Source organism: Gadus morhua, chromosome 15, assembly GCF_902167405.1.
Source record: "Gadus morhua chromosome 15, gadMor3.0, whole genome shotgun sequence".
NCBI classification, from domain to species: Eukaryota; Metazoa; Chordata; class Actinopteri; order Gadiformes; family Gadidae; genus Gadus; species Gadus morhua.
The window spans coordinates 3278315-3305909 of NC_044062.1; the positions used below are offsets into that span (position 1 = coordinate 3278315).

At 46.3% G+C, this 27595-nt stretch overlaps 1 protein-coding gene across 3 annotated transcripts; it reads left to right on the forward strand.

The window, feature by feature from the left end:
• The first annotated feature begins 1655 nt into the window (after positions 1 to 1655).
• Positions 1656 to 24356, forward strand: mlip (muscular LMNA-interacting protein). 3 transcript variants are annotated; one of them, XM_030379838.1, is made up of 12 exons: positions 1658 to 3621; positions 7033 to 7163; positions 10006 to 10140; positions 10790 to 12529; positions 13234 to 13305; positions 14148 to 14219; positions 14839 to 14922; positions 15131 to 15196; positions 19792 to 19842; positions 20352 to 20408; positions 20542 to 20670; positions 23858 to 24356. In XM_030379838.1, exons 3-12 carry the CDS (start codon positions 10042 to 10044, stop codon positions 24092 to 24094), a joined length of 2607 nt encoding a protein of 868 aa, XP_030235698.1. In that variant the 5' UTR covers positions 1658 to 3621; positions 7033 to 7163; positions 10006 to 10041; the 3' UTR covers positions 24095 to 24356. The 3 variants fall into 3 exon arrangements, with proteins under 3 accessions (XP_030235700.1, XP_030235698.1, XP_030235699.1); XM_030379840.1 differs by lacking the exon at positions 14148 to 14219 and having other exon boundaries at positions 1656 to 3621; XM_030379839.1 differs by lacking the exons at positions 1658 to 3621; positions 7033 to 7163 and having other exon boundaries at positions 9912 to 10140.
• Positions 24357 to 27595: the final 3239 nt, after the last annotated feature.

The window sequence follows — 27595 nt, forward strand, 5'->3', positions numbered from 1 at the left end:
GAAACCACGTCAGTCAACAGATTGTTATGCACAGTATGCTTCATCTGGGGTCTGGTCTTACTGGACACATAATAATTAAACACTTTAATAAGCCTATCTATTCTTAGCAAGAGAAGGATTTAACTAATAGGGTTATCTGGGCCACAACACACACATAAACCAACACAAAAATCAATCCTCATTGCCTCTTTTTCAGAGGTTTACCTTTACCTTTTCAACTAATTCCATTTGTTCATAAGGGACACCTGTCAAACTGGGAAGCTAATTCCCAAGCGGTTTGTTGGGAGAGACTTGAGTGAACTGTAGAGTGGGCGCACGGCTCTCTCTCGCGCTCGCTCTCTCGCTCTCACTCTGCTGTTGTGTGTTTGTCTTGTGTGTGTCTTTGAATAGTTTTTTTCCATATCTCCAAGCAGCCTGCTTGGATCTGAGACTGCAGTGCTAATTACTGGGCCAGCAGATCGCCTCTCTCAAGAAAAACAATCACCGCTTGCTCTGGGAATTGCACCAGCAAGCCTCCCTGCCTCTCCTTTCATCTTTAGACCCTGCTGTTGGAGCATTCTGGCTTCCCTGGTCTTTTCCCCAGGAGGAAACAGCCCCCAGCTCACGTTCGGCTCCTCAGCCAAGAGCCATTCATTATTGTTTTTTCCAGGTGATAATCTTCCGGTTGCGTCGATGCCAATGGCCGCACCAGGCCCCGTGCTCAAGACTATCAGTCAATTACTGGCTGGTGGGGTTGTGAGTGCCGGCAGCCATCCAGGTCAGTCTCAAGAGATTCTCTGTACAAACCCGGGTGCAGGAAGGTAGCCCGTGCAGATGTTGTTGTTTTTGGGGAGTGGAGTATACACAATAACTCTGCCTGCTCTTCTCTTTTTTTTCTTTTGTGAATCCAATTTCAACACTTCCGTCGAAAAAGAGAATCGCAGTTTGTATTAAAATACGACGGACCAAGCTGTACAGATCGGTGTGTTTGGCTTTGCAAATAAATGAGAGCTACTGGAGTCAACCCAGGTAAAATATCTGTATTATTATAAAATGTTTTAAGTTTCCCTCTTCGTCAGTGTAGCCTTCAATTCATACACGTTTAAGAGTACGGCTTTCTGAGAGATGCTACCGATAAAGAACGCCTCGATGGTCTCACTCATCCATATTTCAAGCGTCTTCTCCTCCATTCTTCTCCGGTTCTTGTGTTTATTCGTCCCTAATAAATCAGCCTTCACAGGTCAACATTCAACCGCTCAATATTGGCAATCGAAAATACTGTTTACCTCCTGCAGCACGTGCTCCAGGCGCAGACGGAGAGACACAGCGAGGGCATGGCCGTGGCAGGATTGGAAGGGACAAGAGCAGCTGTGACAGGAATGAAGAATGTGGCGTACTTAAAGGATTAGAGTCCCAGTCTAGAGGTCTGCTTTCACTTGTTTATAGTGCCGAGGGAGGTTGGCTGGGGGGGGGGGAGTGGGGAAGGGGGGAGTCGCAGAGTGGATGTGCTGCCAGCCTGCAAGCAAATCCACTTGCTGGCTTGTTGGGATCCACTTGATAAGTCATTATGGAGAGGACACACAGCAAGGCACGCGCTGGTACGCCACTGTCAGGCGTGGAGCTTGGGGAGACTGGGAGACGCGGGGGGGGCTGCTGGGATTTGAGGACATTTGGGGCTCAGAATGTTCCTTATTTATGTTAACATTAATTTTTTGGAATATAGAATTTTTCTCTCAAGCGCACACACACACACACACACACACATGCAGGTACGCGCACGAGCACATGCACAAACCATATTCAGATACTACATGAAGTTTAGTGCCATGCCGAGCCCTTCGGTGCCCAGTGCCCACTCACTCTAATGGAGAGAGACTTTTCACATCATTATTGTAATAATAATATATTACTAACAGGAGTCAGCTTGTGCCTTGTAAATGGAAATTTGATTGACTGTTCCAAATGCACATATACATACATTAATGTATAATTTATGCATTCGGTGTATACATTTATATTAGTACATATTACTTCTATTTTTCAACCAATGAATATGGACATTTATAAAAAAAAAAAGTATTTTTTCAAAAAAGTAAAGCATTGTTCATGTACAACACAAAAAATTAAAATTTACAAGACACAAGTTAACTTTAAGAGACAAGTTCACAGCAGTAGATCTGCTGCTTGTTTCACACACAAAGACCCAAACCGTACCTGGCTTTGAACAACAACATTATTTCGTAGGGCTTTGATGCATGAACGAGAGACGAAGAGAACAGGGACTATTTTTGCATCAAATAATATGTATACATTTCTATTTTTAGGGTCCTTGGCTTTTCATCAAAATATTCAGTGCTGTAACCTCAGATGGCCCAGCCTAATACACCGCTGTTTCGACATATACTTTCTATGGCCCCACCACTATTCAATATTGATAGCGTATTTCAAATGTTATTTTTTCTCTGCAGTAATCGTTCAGAAAGACTCGAAGGAACAGCCTTGAGGTGTCCGGCTCCTATTAATCATTCTGAGGACATTCTTATCTTTTCAAATTAATATTTAACGTTATCTTGTCCGTTCAGTCATTAATTAAAGTCTGTCTATATTAATGAGACGTTAGCTGGTCTAGCAGTAGAGCCAGTGGTAGTAGTACAACACTCTGCAATAACGTTAACGTTGCATTAGACTCAAGGCGAGAGGAGAGAGCTCAAGGTACGCTTGAGATATTTGCAGGTGTATGCTGAAGATACTCTGCCGTCTTACAGTGAGAGCTAGATGGGCATAGAAACAACCAAAAGTTTGTGAATCTTTCAAAAGTTCTCCTATGATTTCTTGTCATAACTTATCACTGTTTACCGCACCATACATTATCCAACCCTGGAAGCAATTAAAACACTGAATAACAAGGGAAATCGTCCCTGTCATTTGAGTTGTGTTTAATATGCAAAAAAAACAACCAAAAAGCAATTATACCATAATTCGTATAATAATTCAAAAAGTAAGACTATGTACTGAATTGATTATCCCGTGATGCTCAGTGTTGAACACCTACCTGAGAGAAATACATATTGCACACGTGTGTGGCATTGTTGCACACATTTTCTATTCTTAGTCATCCACACATTGTCATGTTCTTGATGTTGTTCTCTTCTCTAAATGCTATAATGTCAAAGTTATTCTCTTTGGAGAGCTGTGGAATTACAATGTTCGTAACACAGACCACACTGTGCTACAACAACAATATGGCAAAACACCTTTTGGGTACGTTCTGAGAATATATATATTTTGTCCCGACTTTAAGAAGTAAACCAAAGCAATGGCTCAAGGGAAGTGCTAGTGGTGTACCCTGCTACCAGTGTGGACATTGTTATCACTACCCCAAAGTGCTGCGTACGTTCTCTGGCTATTTCTGGACGTTATGTGGCTATAAAAGGCAGCCAAATGGCAACAACGGACCAGTTTTAGATTACACACCACACACATCTGAGATGAAAGGGAACACCACTCACTCTTTACTTTATCCCTAAAGACAATTGTAGCAGAAACACTTGTTAGTGTTCTTCCTCAGAGAATGCACCGGCGGTGTTATGTAAAGCCACTGGAGACTGGAATGGAGAGCTCACAACACGGCGTCTGGGAAAGGTAAGATGGTGTCAAGCTGCGTTCGACACAGCTCCTCTCTTTTGTCCTGTACCCCAATCGCAACAACAAACACACACACACACACACACGCACGCACGCACGCACGCACGCACACACACACACACACACACACACACACACACACACACACACACACACACACACACACACACACACACACACACACACACACACACACACACACACACACACACAAACAAAACCATTACAAATTCCATTATATCCCATGCATGCTCATATAATCGAAGTGACAACTCATAAAGTCGCGATTTGTAAGATTGAGCCCGTCCTAGATTGCAGGACGGAGAATCTCAGAATTCAAAAGACTCCGTAACAGTGTTCTATCCAATCTCACTGGCTGTGCAACTGTGTGTCTATGCATGACTACAGATATGTCCAGGTTATTTTAAGCTACAAGCTAGGTGCAATGTTACACTTTGCCGCTTTAATATAATATCCTCACAGCTACACACAGATTAGCGGTGTTGATATTAGGGGCTTTTCATCGTTTGACGTCATAGAGACATTTGATCGGACTAAATAAAGGCCGTCGGCATGGTCTTCGGTGTGTAAATAGGGATTTTGGTTTTCCGTTTTATCAGAAATCTTCTCTGATGTGGACATGCACAGCAGCACTCTTTTATTTTGGCGCGAACAGCTGGCGGAGGGCGTTCTATTTGCACAGACTCTCGTCTCTAAAGGGAGGGGTAGTGTTTGTCTGCCACTAAACTCTTTCATTAGTGCCACCACGTGCCATGCTACATTGTTGATGTTCTGACGTGGCAGCAGTTATGCACATTCAGTGTCTCTGGGATCGTCACAGGACTGAAACATTGGAATTTAAACATCCATCCATACATTATCAGGAAGATATATTTTTTTATGAAACATGAATATAAATACAATAAAATATTTCTGTCATTTATTTGATTCTACGTTTGCCAAAATCAGCGTGCACCCCCTAGTTATGGGTAGAGAGAGAGAGAGAGAGAGAGAGACAGAGATAGCGAGAGAGAGAGAGAATGAGAGAGAGAGAGAGAGAAAGAGAGAGGGCGAGAGAGAGCTGGGTATATTGACCTTGCGCACACAAGCAATAACCGAGTCACATCACAATCGCGTGCGTGACACGCGAGGGGGGGGAAAGTCACAGCAAACCCCCACCCCCTAAATCACTGAGTGAGACGGGTGGTCTTGCCTCACGCATGGATTTAGAGGGTGGGAGAGAGAGAGGGAGAGAGAGAGGGTGGAGGGAAAGAGGGTGGAGGGAAAGACAGAGAGAGAGAGAGAGAGAGAGAGAGGGAGAGAGAGATGGTGGAGGGAAAGACAGAGAGAGAGAGGGTGGAGGGAAAGACAGAGAGAGAGAGAGAGAGAGAGAGAGAGAGAGAGAGAGAGAGAGAGAGGGGGAGAGAGAGAGAGACAGCGAGAGCAATAACCCAGTCACCTCAGCCTCCCCATGGGTGACGTGTGGGGGAGGAAAGGCCCAGAGGAGGAAATACACCCCAGGAGGTCTACGGTGGGGGGGGGGGGGGGGGGCTGTCGAGGTGTACGACATGACCCCGCCAACTCCTGTGGCAATTAAACGCTCAACGGAAAACTTAAGGTGGCGGGCCGGAAAGGCCGGTGTTGACCTTAAGAGCTCGTGATCTGCTGCCGTGCAACACAAATATAAGTGGAGGACAGGGTGGTGGCGGCAGAAGTTCTGGGACAGAATGGGGGTTGGGGGGGTGGGGTAATCAGACCAAAGCCAGAGAACTCTCCCCAATTCCGTCTTATATTCACTTTTTCCTTTATCTGCGGTTTGCAGCGATGGTTGTGCAAAGCAAGATTAAAGTCAGCCCCTTTCAACGAGGTGTCTAAAAATACGCCCTCGCTGGGGGCTCGACCTCCAAGGTGCATACCAATGAGCTCGCCCACCACCGTCGGGTCTTTTACCTTTCAGCACACATCTGACACTTGCCCTTCTACCTCTGTTTCTACTTCTGTTTATTCTTCTGTTTCTGTTTCTTCTTCTGTTTCTGTTCCTTCTACTTCTTCGTCTTCTTATTCTTCTCCTACTTCATCTTCTTATTCTTCTCCTTCTACTTCCTCTCATTCTTCCTCTTCTTCTTCATCTTCTTCTTCTTCTGTTTTCCTCTTCTGTTTCTTCTTCTGCTTCTTCTACTTCTTCTTCTTCTTCTTTTTCTGTTTCTTCTGTTTCTTCTTCTGTTTTCCTCTTCTGATTCTTCTTCTGTTTCTACTTCTTCTTCTTCTACTTCTTCGTCTTCTACTTCTTCGACTTCTTCTTCTTCTCCTTCTACTTCTTCTACTTCTTCGTCTTCTTCTTCTTCTTCTTCGTCTTCGTTTTCTTCATTTCTTCTTAATCTTCCTCATTATTCTTCTCCTTTGAAGTTCGACAGCGAAGCTCTGGTCATGAAAACGACAGCTCTGGGAAGTCTTCCCAATTGATCAGGAGATATATTTGCTTTCTTCGTTGTATTGACCTCGTAGTCTGATGTACGACCCGCTTCTCCTGCTCAACTCTTCACCTTTTTTTCTGTGTTATTCCATATCCTTGAGCAGTGCTGGGTAAGACTCATACGCTAGTCCCCCTTGATAAGGTGGTTATATTCATAGGGCCCGTTGGGTGTTTGACGGCCAGCCGATATATCAGAACCCCTTCCGCGTCCTACCTGCTGCTTAGTGACCTGCATCTGAATACACCCAACACAACTATCTGCTGAATGACTCATTCAATAGTCATGCTTAATGGCGCATCCTAGTACGTAAAAAACGTACTGGCAATGAAACTCAGATTCTGCAAATGAAGCCTATTCAGGACGACTCATTGAGACGTAGAGATCTTCATTGTGCTAATAGTGAACAATCAAGTCCAGGAACAATCGCCTACTGCTATGGCTTCTACTGATCCCTAGGGGAACTTCCTGTGTGCCTTGGCTGGGTAGATGATCTCACTACATCTATGATTAGTATCAACAAGAGATTACAACTCCTCCCGTCATTACCACGGCAACAATAAATATAGGCAAACCAAGGCCCATGTCTATTAATATGGATGTGCGGCGCAACCCTTCCGAAGAATCACTTGAGGCCCTTGGAGTTTCCACATGGGTGTGACATTTTCCAAAGAAATATAAAATGATAAAGGAGGAGATCATGCCCATCGGCGTACCTGGAAGGTTGTGAAAACTTTCCTCCAACAAAACGTGTTTGGGAATGTATCAGGCAGAGAAACAACTTCCAACCATCGAGGTAATATGGACACTGGAGTGTTAATTTCCTCATCTTTGAATTGATGAATCCCAGCGATGTGAAAGCCCCCTTGATTTCTCTCCTTCAATGTGCGTGACAGGAACAGGTATAATTAACACACCTTTCATTCTGTTCTCTCAGGTATCCGGTGGAATTAAATCAAGCTCACTATCTCTCGTCTTCCGCGAACGCAGTGAACACAGATTAAAAGCGTGATCACTGATGCAGAGACGTGTGTAGAGCTTGGAGCACTACAAGCAGACCAAATTAAGGTACATTATGATAACGAATGTAATTAACAGGCCTTCCTTAATTACGGGTCAGTTATTCAAATAACATTGGCCATAATTGTAACCCTTAATGAGAATATTAAATATTTCATTAGTTTTAGATTTATTAAATGGTTGTGTATCTGTTCTTTCCTTGTTTGTGTGTGTGTGTGTGTGTGTGTGTGTGTGTGTGTGTGTGTGTGTGTGTGTGTGTGTGTGTGTGTGTGTGTGTGTGTGTGTGTGTGTTTGAGAGCAGTCCGCAGTAGGTTCTACTATTGCAGTCTGTTATCATCCAAATAGTTTGTGTGTGTGTGTGTGTGTGTGTATGTATTTGTGTGTGTGTGTGTGTGTGTGTGTGTGTGTGTGTGCGCGCGTTCACGTGGTTCAAATATTCCTAACATAAGTACGAATTTGAAGAGTAATTTCAGAATAAGTGTAAACATTTACATGCTATTCATAAGGATGTGGTTCCCTGTTTACGTAAGGTACAAATCATCAAATCAGAGTGTGTGCTGCAGATTGTAACGAACAAGGTGCTGTAATCATTTTAATCATCCCGTTGAGACCGTCTGATTGAGATCATCCCGTTCTCCACTTGATCTTTTAACATAGCGTATAGGTTGCTGAGCAATTCAACTCAATCTAAATGGTAATCGGGTGCCATGTTGCGGGGACTGGTTATTTTTACGCCTTTAATACGGCGTCGGTCGAACCGCCACCAGCTACAGTCACCGACCGATGAGGCTGACTCGTAGCAGGGTGCCTGGGGAGCGGCTTCAAAGGTCTCCCCAGCAGGGGGCCACAACCGCCGCCGGGGTGTGTTCCAGATACCGCGGTGGCTTGTTGGTTTAGCACGCTAAAGTGACGTTTGGAGAAGCGACTGAACGCCGAAACGTGAACCGCGTGTGACCGTGATTCTGCGCACCTGTGTGTCCTGTTGTTTCCTCTGTCTGGCTGGTCTATTTAAAGGCGATGTATCAATACCACCAGGTGTGAGTGTGATTAGCCGTTACGAGCCGTTTTGAAAATCGGCACCTTCTGACATCACAAGTGGGCGTGTCCACCTAGATGTGTGACGGATAGATGAGCAACGTTTAGGCTGGTAGACTGATCTATCCAGCACACATCTAGCTGGACTGGGCCACTTGTGATGTCAGAAGGCTAAAAGGATAATCACACTCACACCTGGTGGCATAATATGACCCCCTTTAAGCATTTGAGCGATTTGTTCACGACAATGTATTTCACCGTTTCCGCACACAGAAGATGAGACACTGCATGGAAACAGTTTCTTTTCATTTCTTAAAGACAAGAGGACGTTATCATTTGGTTCATTATTCTTCCAATGTATCTGGTCAATGTTCTCCATTCCCGACATGTTGTACTGCACCTTTAATTGACAACCAGCCCCCCTCCTAATGAATGTTGAGTACTGAGGCGTGAGGTATTAATGTCTGTGATGAAGTGAATAGAAATCTTTATCATGTGTTGAATGTCGTTGTAAATGTCCATGCCGTTTGAGCAGCAAGTGTTCCTTGACATCCATCATTTATGGCCAATGGCCTGTGAGGTTGACTCAAGGTTGCGTGTTTCAATGCTAATGTTTCTATCTCGTTGGCAGGGCAGTTTATGTCTATTTGTAGAGTGTTCCTGAGTGTCCGATCAGTGTCAGATTGGACGTCAGAAATAGGGCATCATTTACAAGCGATCCGAGTAGGCCTTTGGCAAGACGCGATGGTTAATCATATCCTGACCGAATAATCACACTCTCTCATCTTCAGCCCTTCTGTTTTCTCTTGTTGACGCTTAAGCGTCCAAAATATAGTTGTTTACAACCACGGGGGCCCAATGAGTCCATCTCACAAGTGGGTTGACCCGTTGCAATTGACATGAGCGCTTTTATGCAGCTCTACATATTTTGTTTGCACAACGTCCTCTGTCACATGCAAAATTGCCATGTTCCCCAAAGCAGCGCAACCCTCCCAAGTTCCCAGATCCCGATCTAGTCGAGGACCTTTGGGATGGGGTGGGACAGGAAGCTCAGTTTCATAATGTATGGTTGGCAAATGTGCAGGAATGTTTCCAGCAGCCTGTTGAATCCTTTGCACAGAGAGATTCAAAAATGTAAATCATGCTCATTCTTTTCATTGCATAATGCCTGTCGATCGAGTGAATGATTAAACATCAGTCTGGTGATAAACCTGATCATAACTTCCCTTGTAAGACATATGTCATTACGGATGCTAATAGTTAAGGGACAAGCAAGGGTTTGTCGAGAAGGTATGATTACCTTATGTAATATTAACATCAGAATACTTGAATGCTTCAAACTGTCATCGGTCATTTTACCAGCGTTAATGGGGGGCCCACTTGAGCTTTCAAGAAATATTACATTCCAGCTTTAACTTTGCCTTGGTCACTGCTCATCAGCAATACCCTACAGATCCAACCTAGTTCAAACCTGTGTGGAGGTCATTTTGTCAAACACATAGCACTGTATGCAGACGAGGTTGTTCAGTCCCATGTAACAGTCACACCCGCTTGGCTGCGGCTTTCCCTGCCGTGCTAATCCCAGCAGCAGCACATGTGCTGCTGGCGCGTGCAAATCCTATGTGGTGAGCATGTGCTCCAGGGAAAGTTAACACACTCCTGGGGAGGGGGGGGGGGGGGGGGGGGGGGGGGGTCACGGTGCTTCCCTGAAGGGGGGGAAGTCACAAGTCAATTCTGGGCAGAGAGTTCAGTGTGGGCTTGCTCGGGTTACCTTCCCACCAGTTAACATTTGCCTCATTTCCCCCCTCTCTCTCTCTCTCTCTCTCTCTCTCTCTCTCTCTCTCTCCCTGGTCAGAGTTCAGCTGTTTTCCGCCGACGGATCCGGGAGGCCATGTCGCACGCTTGGACATATAAAGCGGGAATATTTCATGTGAATCCTGCAATGGAGGAAGGAGCTAAAAGCCCTGCGCAAGAAGGGACAAACTTCAGGGTAAGTTGAGTTGGGAGTAATTATTAATGCTGGATTTGCTGACAGATTCATATAGGTCGATGGATTCAAAGCATTATGGATGTTGTAATATGAAGGGTTTAGTGTTGTGCACATTGAAAGTGTGTTACACATATGCTGTATAGTACAATACACTATCGTATTGTTTTGCTATATTCCTGACACATATAATAAGGCTTTGACGTTAGACAATTGATGGGAAATCCTGACGGCTGTCACCTAGGTTACCTTTAAAACCTTCTAATTATATGCACTATCCATAAGTAGTCCTGCATATGGTGTCAGGAATCTGTGAAGACGACTGTCTAAAACGGATAGAAATGGCTTTATTTTTAGCTGTTATTTATAAGCATGCTCTATAAGTATGGCCTTTCCTTTCAAGTGCTTTGGAGACACTATATTGTTTGATCTCGAGTGCCAGAGTCAACTCCTCGCCCCTCTCTCCAGTCCTATTTCGCCGGGGCTTCATCTTTTTTTCCTTTTAATCAGTGCATCCTACCAGTTTGTTCTATTTGATTTATGCCGCGCGCTCTCCAGAGGAATGACACAGAGCTCCCCAGTGAGTGAGCCCACTAGTCCACCGCCTATCATGTTCTCCTTCCCCCCAACTCTCCCTCTCCCTCTCCTGTAGTCGATGCGCTGCTGGGCGGATCACGTGGCCCTCCCTCACCCCTCACCTCCGCTCAGTCCGCAGGCTGACAGCACGCGCCGTCGCCCTGCGGCTCCCATGGAGACCGTTGTTGGTAAACACCCGAGCCCTTCCCAGCAGCGCTGTCACGCCGTCTGTCCCGGTGCCGAGTCCGGCTCGGGTGTCGTCGCAAATAGGCCGGCGGCAGACTTCAGGGTGCAGAGCCCCAGCGACGCCTCCAGCCTGGTCTCCAGCCGGGCGTCCTCCCGGGAGTCCCTGTTCTCCGACGGCTGGGACCGCGAGCGGAGCTGGTCGGCCATGCAGCTGTCGGGCGCCGCGTCGCCGCCGCTGTCGCCGAGCCGCGGCGTCTCGCCCTGCTCCTCGGCGCGGTCGGGGGCCTTCACCCCCACCGTGGTCCGGGTGCGGAGGCACGCCCTGGCCAGCGGCTCCAGCATGCTGCACCTGCCCCGGGCCTCCTGCCAGTCGTCCTGCGAGAGCCTGGCCGAGTCCGAGGGGGCCCGCTCCCCGCCGCCGCTCCCCCGCCGCCACCGGCCCCCCCTCACCCGGCTGTCCCTGCTCACGGCCATCCTGAGGAAGGGCCGTCTCCCCGTGCTGTCCCCCGCCCTGCAGCGGCCCTACTCCCCCTGCTGGCCCATCAACCACATCACGCTGGCCTCCTGCGCCGCCTGCTCGGCCGCCTCCGGCCTGCCCCCCGTGTCCCCCCGGGCCGCCCTGTCCCCGTCGCCGCCGGGCCCCCCCCCCGGCGCAGAGCCCCCGACGCAGAGCCGCTGGCACTGGGACTCCTTCAGGCAGCGGCCCGCCCTGCCCTCGGTGCACCTCCCCGACGGCCGCGGCGCAGGACCCCGCCCGGCGGGAACGCCGGCCTCGGAGAGCAGTTATCGCACGGACAAGCGGCCGGTGTTCCAGACCGTGTTCTCCCGCCCCGTGGCCGGTCCCGCTGCGCTCAGGGCCACAGGAGGAGGGCGGGGGGTCCCTCCGCCGCAATCAGCGGCGCCCCGGCCCAGAGCCGGGCCGGCTAATGGAGCTGATCCCGCCGGACCTGATGAGGGGACGGAGCCGACACGACCGCCCCCGTCACGCCTCTGTTGCTATTCCGGAGCCCGCTCCCCCGGCCCAAAGGGGGGTGCTAATCAGACAGACCCCGGGTCGTCTGCGGACGAGCCCCGGCAGACAAGTCCAGCCAAACAGAAACAGCCCTCGCCCAAAACAACGGCCGCGGGAAACTTCTCGGCTCGGCGGGTGTGCAGCCCCCCGCCGCTGCCTGCCACCGCCAGGCTTGATTGCATTTCTCCGCCACCTCGATCTCTGCAGTCCTGCTTGAAGCAACACCAGCCTTTCGCCTCTCAAACACAATCCCACTCCCACGAGCCGCCAAAGTATCCCGCCACAAAGTCACCGGCGCCGGGCAACACTTCCATCCCCGGGCCCGGCCCGGTTGATTCCCCCAGGGACGCGGCCTCGCCCGTCCCCGTCCCTCGCTCCTCCTCCTGCCTGTCTCCTTCCCGCTACGCTCCCATCGTCTTCCCCGGATGGCCGTCGCCCAACGGCTCTCGCAGCTGCACCCCCGACCGCTTCACCCTCTCGCCCTCGCCCGCCTCCCAGGCCCGCGACCTCACCCCCCGCCCGTCCCCGTGCCCGTCGCCCTCGCTGCGCTCCACGCCGTCTCCCAGACCGGGCAGCCGGGGCTCGGACTACACCGACAGGGAGGGAAATAAGAGGAAGGTAGATATTTGTTGGAGTTCGCCGGCTGCATGACGTCTGCCTGCCGCGTCGACACGTCGACGCCCTCTCCCTTCTGTGTGTGTTTCTAACAGGTTTTGAGTGATCTGCTCCGTCTCGATAAAGACCCCTGGTTCATTCCTTTTCATATCAATGTTCCCTTGAACTAGTTCCCTTCGCCGCGGTACACGTTGGCTGTGTGCGTCCCTGGCTCAGGAAGGGTCTTGAAGCTAAAGTTTTGCAGCGTTTCAACAAAGCCAAAAGCAAACTATAAAAGGGAACTGGAATCAAAGTAGGATCAAAGTAGAAGGTTCTTTCTGAAGAGGTTTGAAATGATTGCCCCAAATTGAAAAGGTCTGTGTGACATATGGGGGGAAAAGAGCATCGGCCCCTTTTTTATGGCATGGGGTAAACTGTTGGAACTGTATAATCCCAAACACCAGCTTCAAACGGGAACCAGAAGGAACCCGCTCATTTACCCACACCACAGAAACACCCAGCACTAATTTGAACGTCGATTGCAGCGAGCTTGCTTGTTCTCTTTTATTTTTATTTATAAAAATGGGCTGATAGATGTGGCTGCTTGCAGTTTGACCCCCAAATAGACATGACGCCCCAACAAGGCCGCTGTTTCAGTTCAAAGAACACCAAGCACCAGTGCACCACAAATGATATCTTATCCCTTCTGTCTCCTTGGTGATTCACAGCCACACAAGATCAAGTCAAGCTACAAGTCTCTGGCTGCCATCCCCACCAACACCTTATTGTTGGATCAGCAGGTGAGTTAAGCTCATTGTTGTTTAATATGTACCACAATATTTAAAAGATATGTGTCCGGATGTTGAAACATAAATTAGGTTATTATGATTTTATTAAATATCATATGTAAATGTATCCTAATGTGATGTTTTGGTTCATAAACAAGCAGAAAGTTAACTATAAGGCCTATCCCCGGGAAAGGTCTTTGGGCTGTTCTAGGTCGACAGCGGTATGATTCAGTATAAGTCAGACATTTTATATCAAAGTCAAAGTCAGCTTTAATGTAAATTACTTCACGTGTAACATTCAAAGCAATCGAGAAGACGTTTCTTATCCATCCCGAGGTGAACAGATAAAGTGCACTTGCAGAACAGATAAGACAACACTAAAAGTACACAACAAATAAGAAAACACTAAAAGTAAACATTGAAGTGCATAAGAGATAAGGACATTACTAATATTAAAAAGATAGACAATAAAATCATAAAATCTAAGAGAAGCAGAAGTTTCTTTATAAGTTAAGTTGAGTTATGGCAGTACAAAAACGGCAGTCAGTAATGGCAGCAAAGTTCTGTAAGTATTACAGATATTTGTAACGGTAATGGTAACAGTGCAAATGGTAAGAGTGCAAAAAGAAAGAACAGTCAGTAAGATTGCAGCAATTTCCCCTTCTTTTTGGGGGGGTAGGAAGGAGGGGAGAGAATTTAGCTTCCTGACTGCCTGGTGGATGAAGCTGTTTGTGAGTCGGGTGGAGCGGGCACGGCATACATAACTGAATACCATTCCATCATAGCGTCACGTCAACCTAGCCTCCTATACTAACGAACTCCCCGGAGTCTGAATTGCCGCTTTGCATCGGCAGGTGATAGACAAGGAGGTGGAAGGGGAGGACGTCCCCACTGGGGCTGGAGGTGTGGACGACCCACACGCTGAGGTAATTCCTGGAGCGCCGTGCTCAATCATCACATTAGCAACCCTCCATCACTTAATGGAGGCGGGTAGGAGAGTGTCATGGCCCCGGGTGTTGGGGACCCCCCGCTGGGCGAGCTCTCAGATCCCCAATGAGCTCATTCGCCTGGAGTAAGCTTCCCTAATCCCTGTTCCACATGTATCTGAGTTCACTGGAAGTCCCCTTTGATAAAAGCGTCTGAAATGACTAAATCGTCCTTGTTACTAATATTTAATGCTAAATACTTTACAACCGATAGTAGTCATTATTTGTAATTTTTGCTGCAATTGTATGTCTGCCAACCTGCCACTTATTGCTCTTGCCGCTGTCCCTGGAAGGGAAAATCCTGATATCTCTTTCTCAAAGTATCTTCCCTCTGGGTTTGCAGGAGTCTTCATCCCCTTGCCCTTTGGAGGGGTTTACGGTTAGGGGGGGGGGGTTGGTATCGTATAATGTGGGGCAGTGAGACCGCGACTGTGATTAAGGGGCTATATTCGACTTGACTCTAAACACAGACAGTTCTAGACTCCCAGAGCTGGAGGAACCCTCGCCTGACTGCTCTCTCCACTCTGATATCCCCGTCCCCTCCTGTCTTCCCTCCCAGATGTGCTCCCCTGCCCAGCTCAGACAGGAGTCAGAGGAGCTGTACGCTGTCATTGATAAGATACTGGAAGACGGCGTACCCAAAGTGAGCGAGCTCCCCGTGGTAGAACACTGGATGATTGATTGATTGATTGATTTTATTTGACCATTAAAATACATAAATAGTCAAGGCTGACACAATAAAGCCAGAAGGCTTATTTCCATTGTGGTCCCTGTGTGGCAGGAGATAAGTGTTGACAAGGTGTACACTTCACAATGACTCCTTTGATGGTTTTATTTTCCTCACCCTTTAGACTAAGGTCTCCTCGCTCTCGGCTCAGCCATCCGGAGAGTCCAGCCACCTGGTCACGGGTCTGAAGGTACGGAATCCAACACTTTGAACGCTTGATGGGAGATAACAGGGTTCAGGGTTGGGTCCAGAATCGTCTCATAACGAAAGGAAAAGGCCACAACTGAAGTGAAACTTGGACAGAGTGGGAACAGCTTGTAAAACAGCCCGTCTGAAGTCTCCACGCAAGTTATCCCCACACATATTAAATGCAAACAAACTGGTATGCTTCGGTTCCACCTACAATTGTGTATGTCTATTTATGTAAATGGAATATCCAATAAAAGGATAAGCTTTCAACCTCAGCAATGAGCAAATTATGGTTAGATTGATGGTATGCGAAAGAGCTCCAAAACACAATGTAACCATTAAAAATATAATTATACAGAACAGCACAAATTATAAATGATAGAGAAAAAGAAAAATGTATTGGATACATATTTATTTGTTTGTTTGTTCTTGATGTATAATGCAATGCAGAATGAAATGATAAACATCAATACACATCTCCCAGGAATGGCAATTTCTGCGTGATGGGCTTCATAGCAACTGACAGAATTATCGCCATCCTGCAGCACTAGCAACAGAATGAAAACCATTACTTGTCAAAGCTGAAATTGTAACTATACTCTAATGGAACACGGCTTGTGTTTATTTTATTGTTGGCCTTGTTTGTATATATATATATATATATATATATATTTAGAAATGTGTCCTTTGTCGATGAAGGCGCAAATGTTTATATTATTCTAAAAGGAGAGCAGATAGATAATACATTAGCTATCCCCGTCAGTAATGAACCACAACCACGAGTGTTGAGGTAGAGATAGGAGATTGAACAAGGCTCCGTCCACCCTGAAGTACATAAGAGCTTTGAGGATGTTAGGTCAAAGGTGCGGCCACACTGAACGCATTACGCCCGTAACGCGCCTAACCTGACGCTTGATCATTAGCCGCGTTTACATGGACACATCTGTTCCGCATAGATTTCTATGCGGAACAGAAAATGGGCATGTATACGCCTCATTCGGAATACAATTATCTGTTCGGCATAGATTCTATGCCGAATAGAATAGGTGGTGTAGTCCGTTTTAAATCGCCATGTATACACTTATTCCGAATAGATTGGGGTTTAACTTGGAGCAGCCGCAGTAGTTCGCAGGTCCACTGAGCTCCGTCGGTACTTTTAAGCACACTGAACTTCACAGCTGTCAAGGAAAGTGGATTTATTGCCTGATTCACGTCTTTGTTATCACTCCGTAAAAGTAGTCCGGTAAGCGTGTCCGGTTGCTAAGCGACGGGACATGGGTGTTTATTAATGACGTGTCCGCGCGCGTCCGAGATAACTGTAAATGAATAGGCTACTACTAGTACTTTTGCAGGCTGAACGTTAAAATACTTCTTAACTTAGAGAGATGGCAGCTGCAGTAATGCGCAATTGGACCTTCGAGGATTCCTGGTCACTAAATTCCCGTAAGAAGACCACTCTCTCCCACCAGTCTTGGCTGCGGACTCGCATCCAAATTCCTATTTTTTGCGGCGGAACTTAGGGTAAATATAAAGATCTGACGAGAAATTGACGTTGCTGCGCTGTCCTCCTCCTTCTTAATTGAAGGAGCAGGCAGAGAAAAGCTCTCTCCTGCTCTGCTTTCATTCAAATCAAATTTAAAATCCCCGATAGTGATAAGATATCCATTATGTCGCCGCCGGTCCAGAGATGTGTCAGGTGTGCACATAACGGACACTTTTGTTACTGCCATGTATACAGTACATTCGGAACACATTTTAGGAACAGATCTATGCCGCATAGAAATCTATGCGGATCAGATGTGCCATGTAAACGCGGCTATTGTGTGTCACAAAAATGGTTCAACGCGCCTACGCAGCTAGATGAGCCCGCCCAGCGGAGGTGTCTTGCTTCGCCCTGAAGGGGCTTATTTCCGATAATGACCGGCGACGTTCTATACATTATTCCGCTTATTACACGATACAATAACTTCACATGGTGTGTCTTTTTACAATTTATTCGTTACCAGCATTCTTAGTGTTGATCAGCAGAGAAATAGTCAGCCAAAGACGTTGACGTCGCTTAGCAACCGAAGATGCTGGGAACGGAGTTGACAAGTTACCGGACTACTACCCATGCAAGTGAACGGAGCGTTCCACGGCACTGAGAAGACCCGTGTAAAAAGGCCCATAATATTTCTGTTTATGGCATAGATTTCTCCTCAGATTAGGCCAATAAAGCAATGATTTAAAAAAAAAAAAGACAAACGCTCGATCAAAGGCCCGGCCCGAGGATAGTGGTGGGAAACATCGGCCCGACCCTTCCCGCGGGTCGGCTCGGGCTCGGGCAGAAAATCTAAACTCTAGTGCATGACATCCTCCGTAGGCGCTCACAGCTGGGTGAGTTTCACCACCTCCACATCGTTTCAGCACACACTGAAACGATGACTTGGTCGTCCATGTTCTTTCTGCTTCTGTGCGTCCTCCGTCTCTCTGCCAGTGACATCGGGTCAAGCTCATCGCTGATTGGCTATCGCGGCTAAGGGTCACGCTTTGGCGCGTCAAAAGTTCAATTTCTTGAACTCTGCGCGTTGGTGCGTTGGGTGCGTTATTTAGGTGCCTAGGTATGGCAAGCCGAGTGTGCCACAATTCGACTTCAATTAAACGCGTTCTGAAACGCCAGCACGCGTGCCCAGAACGCGTTTTGGTTTTCCAGAACGCGTTCCGGCGTTTCAGCGCGCGCGCCCAGAACGCGTTCCGGCGTTTCAGCGCGCGCGCCCAGAACGCGTTCTGGCATTTCAGCGCGCGCGCCAAGAACGCGTTCCGGCATTTCTGCGCGCGCGCTCAGAACGCATATTAGCTTATTAGCAGCACGCGTGCTGTTAATATGCTAATGCGCTCCTCCCCTCAATTTTCTCAGCCAATAGATTTGAGCCGTTTTCACCCAATCATATGCTAGGGCAAACACACAGACAACATCAGTCGAGACCAGAGCTCTTCTTTCGCGAATCAGTTTCTCTCACTCCTAATCAGGAGATTGTCGGCAGGTGCTGGTTGGACCGGGACCGCAGTGTATAGAGCCTGCCCAGACAGGCTTCTCCCTCCTCCCGGCATTTGATTTCTGCTGTTTGTTTGTAACACATGGACTGATGTTCACTTAATAACAATATAGTAATAACATACTAACTAACTAATATAAATATATGATTAATATATTCCTCACCATGACCTGACATGTAGACACTGTGAAAAAGAAATAGGAAAAAGGTGACCAAAACGTTTCACTAAATTAAAGGCTATGAGTGAGTTTGTAGGTGAGTTACAAATGTATCAAGAGTAGAGGCCAGTTTAATGTGAAAAGGGATGGTTAAATGGTAAATGTTGTGAATCTTTTGGGGGCAATTTTGGCTGGCAATTTTGGGGGCAATTTTGGCAATGTGACAGGAGCAGGATGGAAGTCTTCCTAAAGGGCTTGGTCTGTTGGGTACCAATACCTACCAGTTGGTTACCAATAGTATCAGTTGTAGTAGTATCTATCTCCTCACCTCCCTATATTATATATATATATATATATATATATATATATATATATATATATATATATATATATATATATATATATATATAGTTTTTTCTATCTGTCTCATTCCAACTGATGAAGTGAATTATACCTCGTCTTATAGGCTACTACCACGTACAGGCTAAAACCTGCAACTGCATGTTAATACTTCAGACGGACTTATTTACTTCTAATGGAATTTTAACTCTAACTTCTGAACTCTTTTATTGTTTTTATTGTACTCAGAAGACGAATAAGCTGACTCATGTAATGCTGTAATAAATAAATGTAATAAACGATACGCTATAAATAAAAGTATTTTTTAATTATGTTATCATAGTTGCCACGGCACTTACCATACACAATGTTCGGTCAAGTAGCTTAGATAGTGTATAGTCAAAGTGTATGTACTTGTAGTGTTCACCACCTCCACATTAACCACCTAATTTGAAACATCTTAACATCTTTCGACTTTAAGAACGACACAACAGAAAAGATTCGCGAAAGAAGAGCTCTGGTCTCGACTGATGTTGTCTGTGTGTTTGCCCTAGCATATGATTAGGTGAAAACGGCTCAAATCTATTGGCTGAGAAAATTGAGGGGAGGAGCGCATTAGCATATTAACAGCACGCGTGCTGTTAATATGCTAATATGCGTTCTGAGCGTGCGCGCAGAAATGCCGGAACGCGTTCTTGGCGCGCGCGCTGAAATGCCAGAACGTGTTCTGGGCGCGCGCGCTGAAACGCTGGGCGCGCGCGCTGAAACGCCGGAACGCGTTCTGGGCGCGCGCGCTGAAACGCCGGAACGCGTTCTGGAAAACCAAAACGCGTTCTGGGCACGCGTGCTGGCGTTTCAGAACGCGTTTAATTGAAGTCGAATTGTGGCACACTCGGCTTGCCATACCTAGGGCTGCTTTAGCGCGTCTAAAGCATCTACGCGCCTAAACCAATGGTTCCCTATGCAAAAATGCCCATTTTCAACGCCTCTAACGCACGTTACGCGTTCAGTGTGGCCGTACCTTTATTCACTGTGGTCGGCTTCCCCGGTCTCCTGTCTTACAGCAAACGCAGCTCAACTCAACAGGGAGGCCCACGGGGCGAGAGACTAAATATGTAAGTTTAAAGCCCTTTGTTTGTTTTGCTTCAAGTTTAGAAATGATTGAAAGTATAGAAATAAGTACTTCTGGTTACGGTGTGATTACGGTGTTATTAACTTGGCAGCACTATTACATTTGTTGACACGTCTTCATGACTTTCTGCGTTTTATTCTTCTTTTGTATAAACTGAGATGGGTTTACTTTAAACGGAAAAGTGTGTGCTGTTTTATGGGGGTTTATTAAATATACAAGCTGTAAATATTGAAGGCTGTTGCACACGTAGAAAGAACAGAAACTGTCAACCTGCCAACTCGATATCCATCCCACAACACGACACCCTGGATCTCGTTGTCTCTGGAGACTCCCCAACAAGGAGTAGATCGCAAAGTGTCTTTCACACAGCATTCTTGATACATATGTAATTCAATTCAGGGTAAATATTTATACCTGACAATTGTAACCGAATGCCATGGGAGACGTTATAAAAGGCATTATGTTCCGTTAAACCCCGCCTTGTGTCCTCAGGCAACTGTAAGGAGCCCAACGCCATCATCCCTGGAAAGAATCCCGGCAGAAACCCAGGTGCCAAATCGATTACACATTTTTTATTCCTGCTCCCTGTCAACACACTGTTTCCCGAGCAGTGTACTGCAATCTCCACAACAACACTCTGAACTAACTTCCAAGTTCTCATGCATGTATTCATTTCTCCTAGACTAAACCTGGAGTAATTCGACCGATGATTGCCATTCCGAGGCTGCAAGTGGAAGATCGCGCCGGGGCAAACCGATGCAACCCCTTTGCACGCTATCTGGTGGACACACCCGCAGCCCCAAGCTCTGTGGTAGGGCGGACGATCTGTCAGTCACAGGCCGTCAATCTTTCTGTCTGTCTGTCTGTCTGTCTGTCTGTCTGTCTGTCTGTCTGTCTGTCTGTCTGTCTGTCTGTCTGTCTGTCTGTCTGTCAGCCTCTGCCTGACTTCTCTCTAACCTGTCTTTCTGACAGTCTGATCATCTTGATGGCATCTTGACGTCAGTCTGCCAATCTTTTCCATTCGTCACTCTCTGTGTCTCGTCTGACCTTATCTCAGTTTCCAGATTTTCAAGAAGAACGGCAAATGGTTCCCATGTTACATATTCTTGACGTGTCCGCTTCGGGGAGTAGGATGAGCACAGGGGGGCACATTACTTTTTACCACGCTTGTTTTAGGGCCCTAAGTGTCTGGAAAGTCCTGACTCTGAGAAACACTGCTTAGCATAATTTAAACATTCATGGTAATGTTTTTGTGAATCCTTAAGCATGAACTCTGCGAAATAAATAATAAAAGGCAATGTTATATTAGTTGAACAAAGGCAGTTATGCAAGGCTAACCCATCTGCAGGCAGAGATGGATGGGTGGAAGGGCTCAAAGGGTAAACACTTCCCACGCACGCTTTCAAGAATCCACTACGGAGCAGGAGGGCTAAAACCCGGCACGCAGAAGGCCATTTAGTCATGCAAAAAGGTTCTTTAAAGCTTTTTTGTTAACAAATGAAACAAAACTTAATGGGTCAAAATATACCCGGAGAGATGACAACAATGCAAATTCCCGGTACAAACTCAAACCACAACCAAGCATGACATTATAAAACACTGAGCTTACATGAAAGAACCCTGTTATTATTATTTAGCGCTACAAATTGCTTTGGTTCTTTTACAGTGTAGCAGGTGCCTTGAACCCTTGATCACTCAATAGCATGTTTTCAGTGCTGGATTTCCATCCTGTTCCCCACGCTTCCTTGGACAAACTCAAAGTCCCAAAAGGAAAACCTTTCACAACGTTTCAGGCAATATAATACTTTGGTGAACATTTTGTTTCGTAGCTATCGCTAAGGCTCACAATTTTATGCTCAAACTAATAAAGGGATAGTCCTGCTGTGTTCCGATATCCATACTATCCACACTCACTACGGAGCGCAAGATCGGGGCGAAAAAGAAGTGTACTGAAAGGACACGGATGGTGTACTCAAAACGGTCAAACCGCGGAGTGTTGATTGACGTACACTTTTCGTACTCAACGGCAGCCATCTTAGCTACATAGCGGAAGAGGCGGAGCCAGGCTGAGCCAATGCCTGCGCATTTTCCACACAGCCTGCATTAATGGAGTCATTTTGTAGTTTTAATAGCTTTTATAACTACTATGCGACCGTTCAAAGCGGGCGGTTTTGCGGGGAAGGAGACGGGGTGGCAGTTGCAATTTTTAATTTCCGGTCGGTGCACCACAGAGTGTTTGATTTGGAATGACAGTGAAATCTGAAAATCAGCGCACTTAGTAGGTGCGAATAGCGTACTTTGTTTAAGTGTACTCATGGAAGTATGGATATCAGAACACAGCACTGGTCTGCATCTCATAACCGAGATACAGCGGCCACAGCTGGTCTCTGCAGAACAGATCACATCACCTAGGCCCTGACCCAGCGTGACTCCCAGCCCGACCTCTCCCGGATCGAGGATGAAGCCTCGCCAGGTGTTCAGAGATCAAGGCATCGCCCCCGAAGTGCAGTAGCAATGGAGATGCAATCCGAATGGAGCGAAGTTCAACCTCGCCGAACGAAAGGAGCAATTTGTCAAATGGAATGTCTTTGAAATCAATACAATACGATAGCAACCGAGATGTTGCACCACTGGGTGTTTCACATTTCCAGGAATTGCATCTCAGAAGCCCTATATAGTATATAGTAGTATACAGCAGTGCAGTTATAAGTATATGTAAATATAATGCGTAAATAAATCGAATTAGTCTGCATTTATGTCTCTCTTTCCATGCGGGCACTGAAAGCATTTTCTAGCTTGTGCCTCACATTACCTCATTCACTCATTCATACAGCTGTCGCTCCTGCAAGGCAACAGCCGTCTGATCGAGAACATTGTTTCTCTCTGCTCAAAAAACATGAATGAGTTGAACTCTTCCATTAACATTTAAGTGAATACAGAAACTGAATCTTTTCTCCAGACGTGAGATTCTGCATGCGGTGTTGAATGAATAATTCAAAGCTATTGTAGCCCCCAAATACATAAAGTAGGCTATGCTTCTGGATTTGGCGACTCCTTAATAACGCAGAGACATTCCTAAAATCTGTTTTAGGAGTGTATATGTTACTTTTTTTCCTTACATTTCAGAGGCCTTTATAATTTTGTTACACATTATCGATAAACATTTGCATAGTCGACGAGATCCATTGAAATCATTTTCATTGTGCAGGGAATTCTTGTCACTCTGAGGGACGCCTGCAATCCACTGATTTAAACGAACGCAGAGCTAGTCGTGTGAACATAATAACGCTCTCATCGACACGCCAGCGATCAAAAGGTTCGCTTGAGGTGACCGCACGCGCCGCGTGTTAGCGTGTTAGCGCTACACACAGCCCTCACAGAAGCACCGGGGCTGTCATGGATTCAGCAGGGAGTCTCACTGAGCTGTCACACACACACACACACACACACACACACACACACACACACACACACACGGAATGCACACAAACACACACTTGCGCATTTGTATCTGGTTACGTCTTCAGTGGGTTACCGCACATTGTGCGAGCTGCGTTCACATCATCAACCATAAGAGGAGATGACAGCTGTGATGGTGGTGATGTAGGCAGCTCTCTCGGACACCATTACCCACTTGCACAAGCACACACACGCTCACAAACTCACACACGCTCTCACACACACGCTCACTCACACAAACACACTCACACACAAAATAAAATGAACCCCACTCATCATAATTATGTCTCCTGTTGATTGTTTTTCTGACAAGTTTTGTCTTGTTCTGTGCCAATGTGACAGAACAGAGCCAGAGAGCCACCCCTGCCACATATTGCACAAGCCAACTCATTCCTCTTGCATAAGCTTAAGTGTACAAAAAGAAGTATTGCATAAGTACAGAAAATAACCTGTATTAAAAAGTACTTATGAATCAAACAGCTGAAACTCTCCAATTCGTTCCACTGCGTTTGTCTCAAACTCTTCTGTTTCCGTTGCAGTCAGAGATGACGACCCTCAGGTGGAACCAGGAGGACGGCGGTTTGGGTTCAAGAAGCCCACCGCGGAGTGAAGGGGGCAGCCTTGAAGACGTGGGAACGAAGTCGACGTCAGCCCTGTTCATCCTAGAGTCTGAGGAGCTCCGTCCTCCTCCAGTCAAGCCCGCATCCTGGCAGGGTGCTTCGACCACCTTCAGTCGGGCCGAAGTGCTTCCGGAGGTTTTTGACACCCGTATTTAAAACACACATTATTAATTGCTGTTTATACATGTTCGACTACTACTCCTCTTCGTCCCCTATGGGACAAGGCTGCTTATATATGTGACTGAGTACAATTCTATGAATAAAGTGCAGATGAGCAATAACACAGAAGGGAGATGGGTGGCACTGTTAAAGGTTAACAGCGCTTCGTATGGGTGTATGGAAGGTAATGTATGTAGACGCGCTGTCCCCCACGCAAACTCGCATTCATCAAACAATGAATAAAAAGTTCTTTGAAAGATATCTTTTTCTTTGCTACAACAACCCGTTTCGAATGATTCAAATGGATCGAGGGAAAAGCAGACTGAGGCTGCTGTCTTTTCTGCTTCTGTTTCTAATGGAATGGAATGACCCTGAAGTGTTTAAGTAGGCAGCTATGATAAGAGCTGTTCCAATGCTACGGAAAGGTTCAACAGGTGTATTCATACAGACATACTTATCTGCATGTCGGTATATATGAGTATGAGTGGACAGGAGGGTAAGTGTGTACATCTGCTATCGCACAAAGCCTTATTCTAAGTGTAATTGCTAATTCTCTGAGCAATGCATTTGTCCTAGCTCAACGTCTTTGCTTGAACTAATTTCCATCAAGGTCATGGAAAAGAGGTAAGGAGAGCACATGGGTTTGACAATTAGTTTGACTATTCGACTGGAGATAGTTCAGATATAACTTGTGTTGCTGTAAATCATTTTCCCTGCAGGAAATCCCGTGTGTGCGTACACCTAAAATGAAATCCCTAATTTTGAGCAGGGAACTTGTGGCTTGTTAACGCATAACACACATGAATAATACAACATAGGACAGAGTGGAAGTGCAAAGAGGGTGGGAGACGTCTAAAATTGATGGACACAAACCATCAAAGAGAATGCAAGAATGAAAGAGGTTATTCCGCAGCGTCAAAAGTTGCACACATGGATTATCATTTGATGTTACACACTCATGCGCGTGTGTGTTGGTGTTTCTGTGTGTACGTGCGTGCGTGTGTGGTTTCAGGCTGCATTGGGACGTGTCTGTTGTTGTTCCTCAGAACTCCTCGTTCCTATTGGGACCCTGATGATATTAGGAAGTGGCTTTCATTTTGAGGGCAAAAGTTGGTTGAACAAAATTGCAGGATTTCCAATACTTGTCCTTGATTATTGAGCTTCGAGAACGGGCACGATAAAGGACAGATGCTGAATTCAGATTGGGACAGCTGAGCCGGCTCAGCTCCACAAACCAGTCACATTCTTCAGGCTTTGTAACAAAACCTGCTTGTTATCTGCGGCCACACAGAGGCGTGATGTGTAACGGCTGAAGACGCGGTCGTAGAATTACTTGATTAACACTTGTTTGGATACACTGATGTATCCTAGGCAACCCAAGACGATTTGGCGAACGACTGAGCCTCTTTCTGAGGCGAGGCGAATCTGGTGATTCACCTCGCACTTCCTGCTAAATTTCCTGAGGCTTTTCCTTGTTCTGTTCCAATTGTCCAGAGGCTTAGTCGTAGAATTACTTGATTAACACTTGTTTTTCGGATACACTGATGTATCCTAGGCAACCCAAGACGATTTGGCGAACGACTCAGCCTCTTGTGGAGCTTCTGACAATTGGAACAGAACAAGGAAAAACATCAGGAAACTTAGCAGGAATTGCGAGGAGAATCACCAGACTTTTTTTGGAATGCAGCCCTGACTGCATTGGAAGAGAAATCTAGAATTTATAGATGGGGCTTAATTTGTAAAACTACCTTTGTACATTGGGTTTTTGTTTGTGTCTCAAGAATGCAATAAAAACTAGACATCACGGAAACCGGTTATAACTTGAAATAAAACAGTTCCATTCCTAAACCTCCCTAAAAAATATCTTCTAGTTTCAACATTGCATATTTTCCACGTGTCCCAACCCTCTGTCTTTTAACAGCAACGCACAAAATTACATTAACTCACATTTGACGCTATCAGACTAATATCGTCAAATGTCAGACACGTGTGTCAATCAAGCGGCGTTCTGTGCAGCATGCACTGAGCCAGATAATACCGCCTTCCACATGTGACGAGGTGCTCCGAACCACACTAGCAGCCTCTGGGGGCCTTTGTGACAGCCAGCATGTGTATCCTCTGTTGACGCAGGGCACAGGCAAGCCAGCGAGATCAGCTCCCCCTCCACATAAAGGCCGACCTGCCCGCCACGAGGCGCAGCTCAATGACAGGCTCTTACCCACACTGCACTGCAAGATAGACGGATCAAATGAACAGCCCGGCATAGAGAGGCCCCCTGTGTACTGTCGCACTCAGTCCCAGAGCAGCGTTCTGCCTAGCATTGTGAACACATGATGACACACCAAGATTGGGACCGTAGCGTGTATATAAGGTCCCCCTTATACCTGTACAGCGTCCATGAATGTACGCCCACGCACAGAAACGCATACGCATAGGTTGGCATTCAAACAGATGCACAAATGCACAAACTCACAGGCACACTTATGAACATATGCAAACACTCACAGACAAACGCACACACATTCATGCACAAATATGCTGATACTCACAGATACGCACATGCTCACAGACAAGCATACGCCCGCACACACACACACACCAGACAAGCACATAAATAGTTTAACTTATGCACACCCCTTTCAAAGCTCTATTTGTGGAGACAGCTTGTGCACACCTTTCTTTTATTTCAGGGTATGTACGTTGGCAATCTCTATTTAATATTCATTTCTGTATTCTCCAATTTAAAGATACCTGCAGCGCATAATAAATACAGGGTTTGTATTCCTGACTCGTTGCATTGCTTCTCTCCTCTGAAGTGAGGGCTGGTTTCTCCGCTGTCAGCTGCCTGCAATCCACATAAACACAACATTTGTTTTTCCTGAAGAAGCTTATCAAATATCTTTTATCGCTGTCTTTGCGCCGATCAATAGCGCTTTCCAATCGTCACGGAGATAATGGCCACCCAGAGGTTCCTCATTCAAACACCTCCCCCTATTTGGCCCACGCAAATCAACAAGCTTTGTAGATGTTGCCCCGACGCTGGGAGAAACCCTTCATCACACTTTTACACACAGTGTGAGGAGAAACTTCGCAGCCATTAGATTTTGAATCTGTTTAAAGATGAAGATGAGTTGCATTTACAGCAACGTAATATGAGTTTATATTTGTCAAACAAAAAACTTTGAGCTTAGAGCTGACCAAGTGAATAAAAGTCATAAAGGTGAACGTGAAGCCCAGGTTGTACTTCGACCCATGAAAGGCGGGTGATCATTCCTGCTGAGCTTCAGATGTAAACAATAAAATATTAAAATGAATACCATATCTTGACATCCAGGGCAGGATCTCTATGAGTTGTATATTGTGCGTTTTTGGCACCAAGGGAAGATTGCAGAATAATTGGTTTTCTAAACAAACAAACAAGACGGAAACCACTTAATTTAACTATCTGTACACGTACACAGACACACTAGTGACTTGTGGGGTCTGGCACCATTCTCT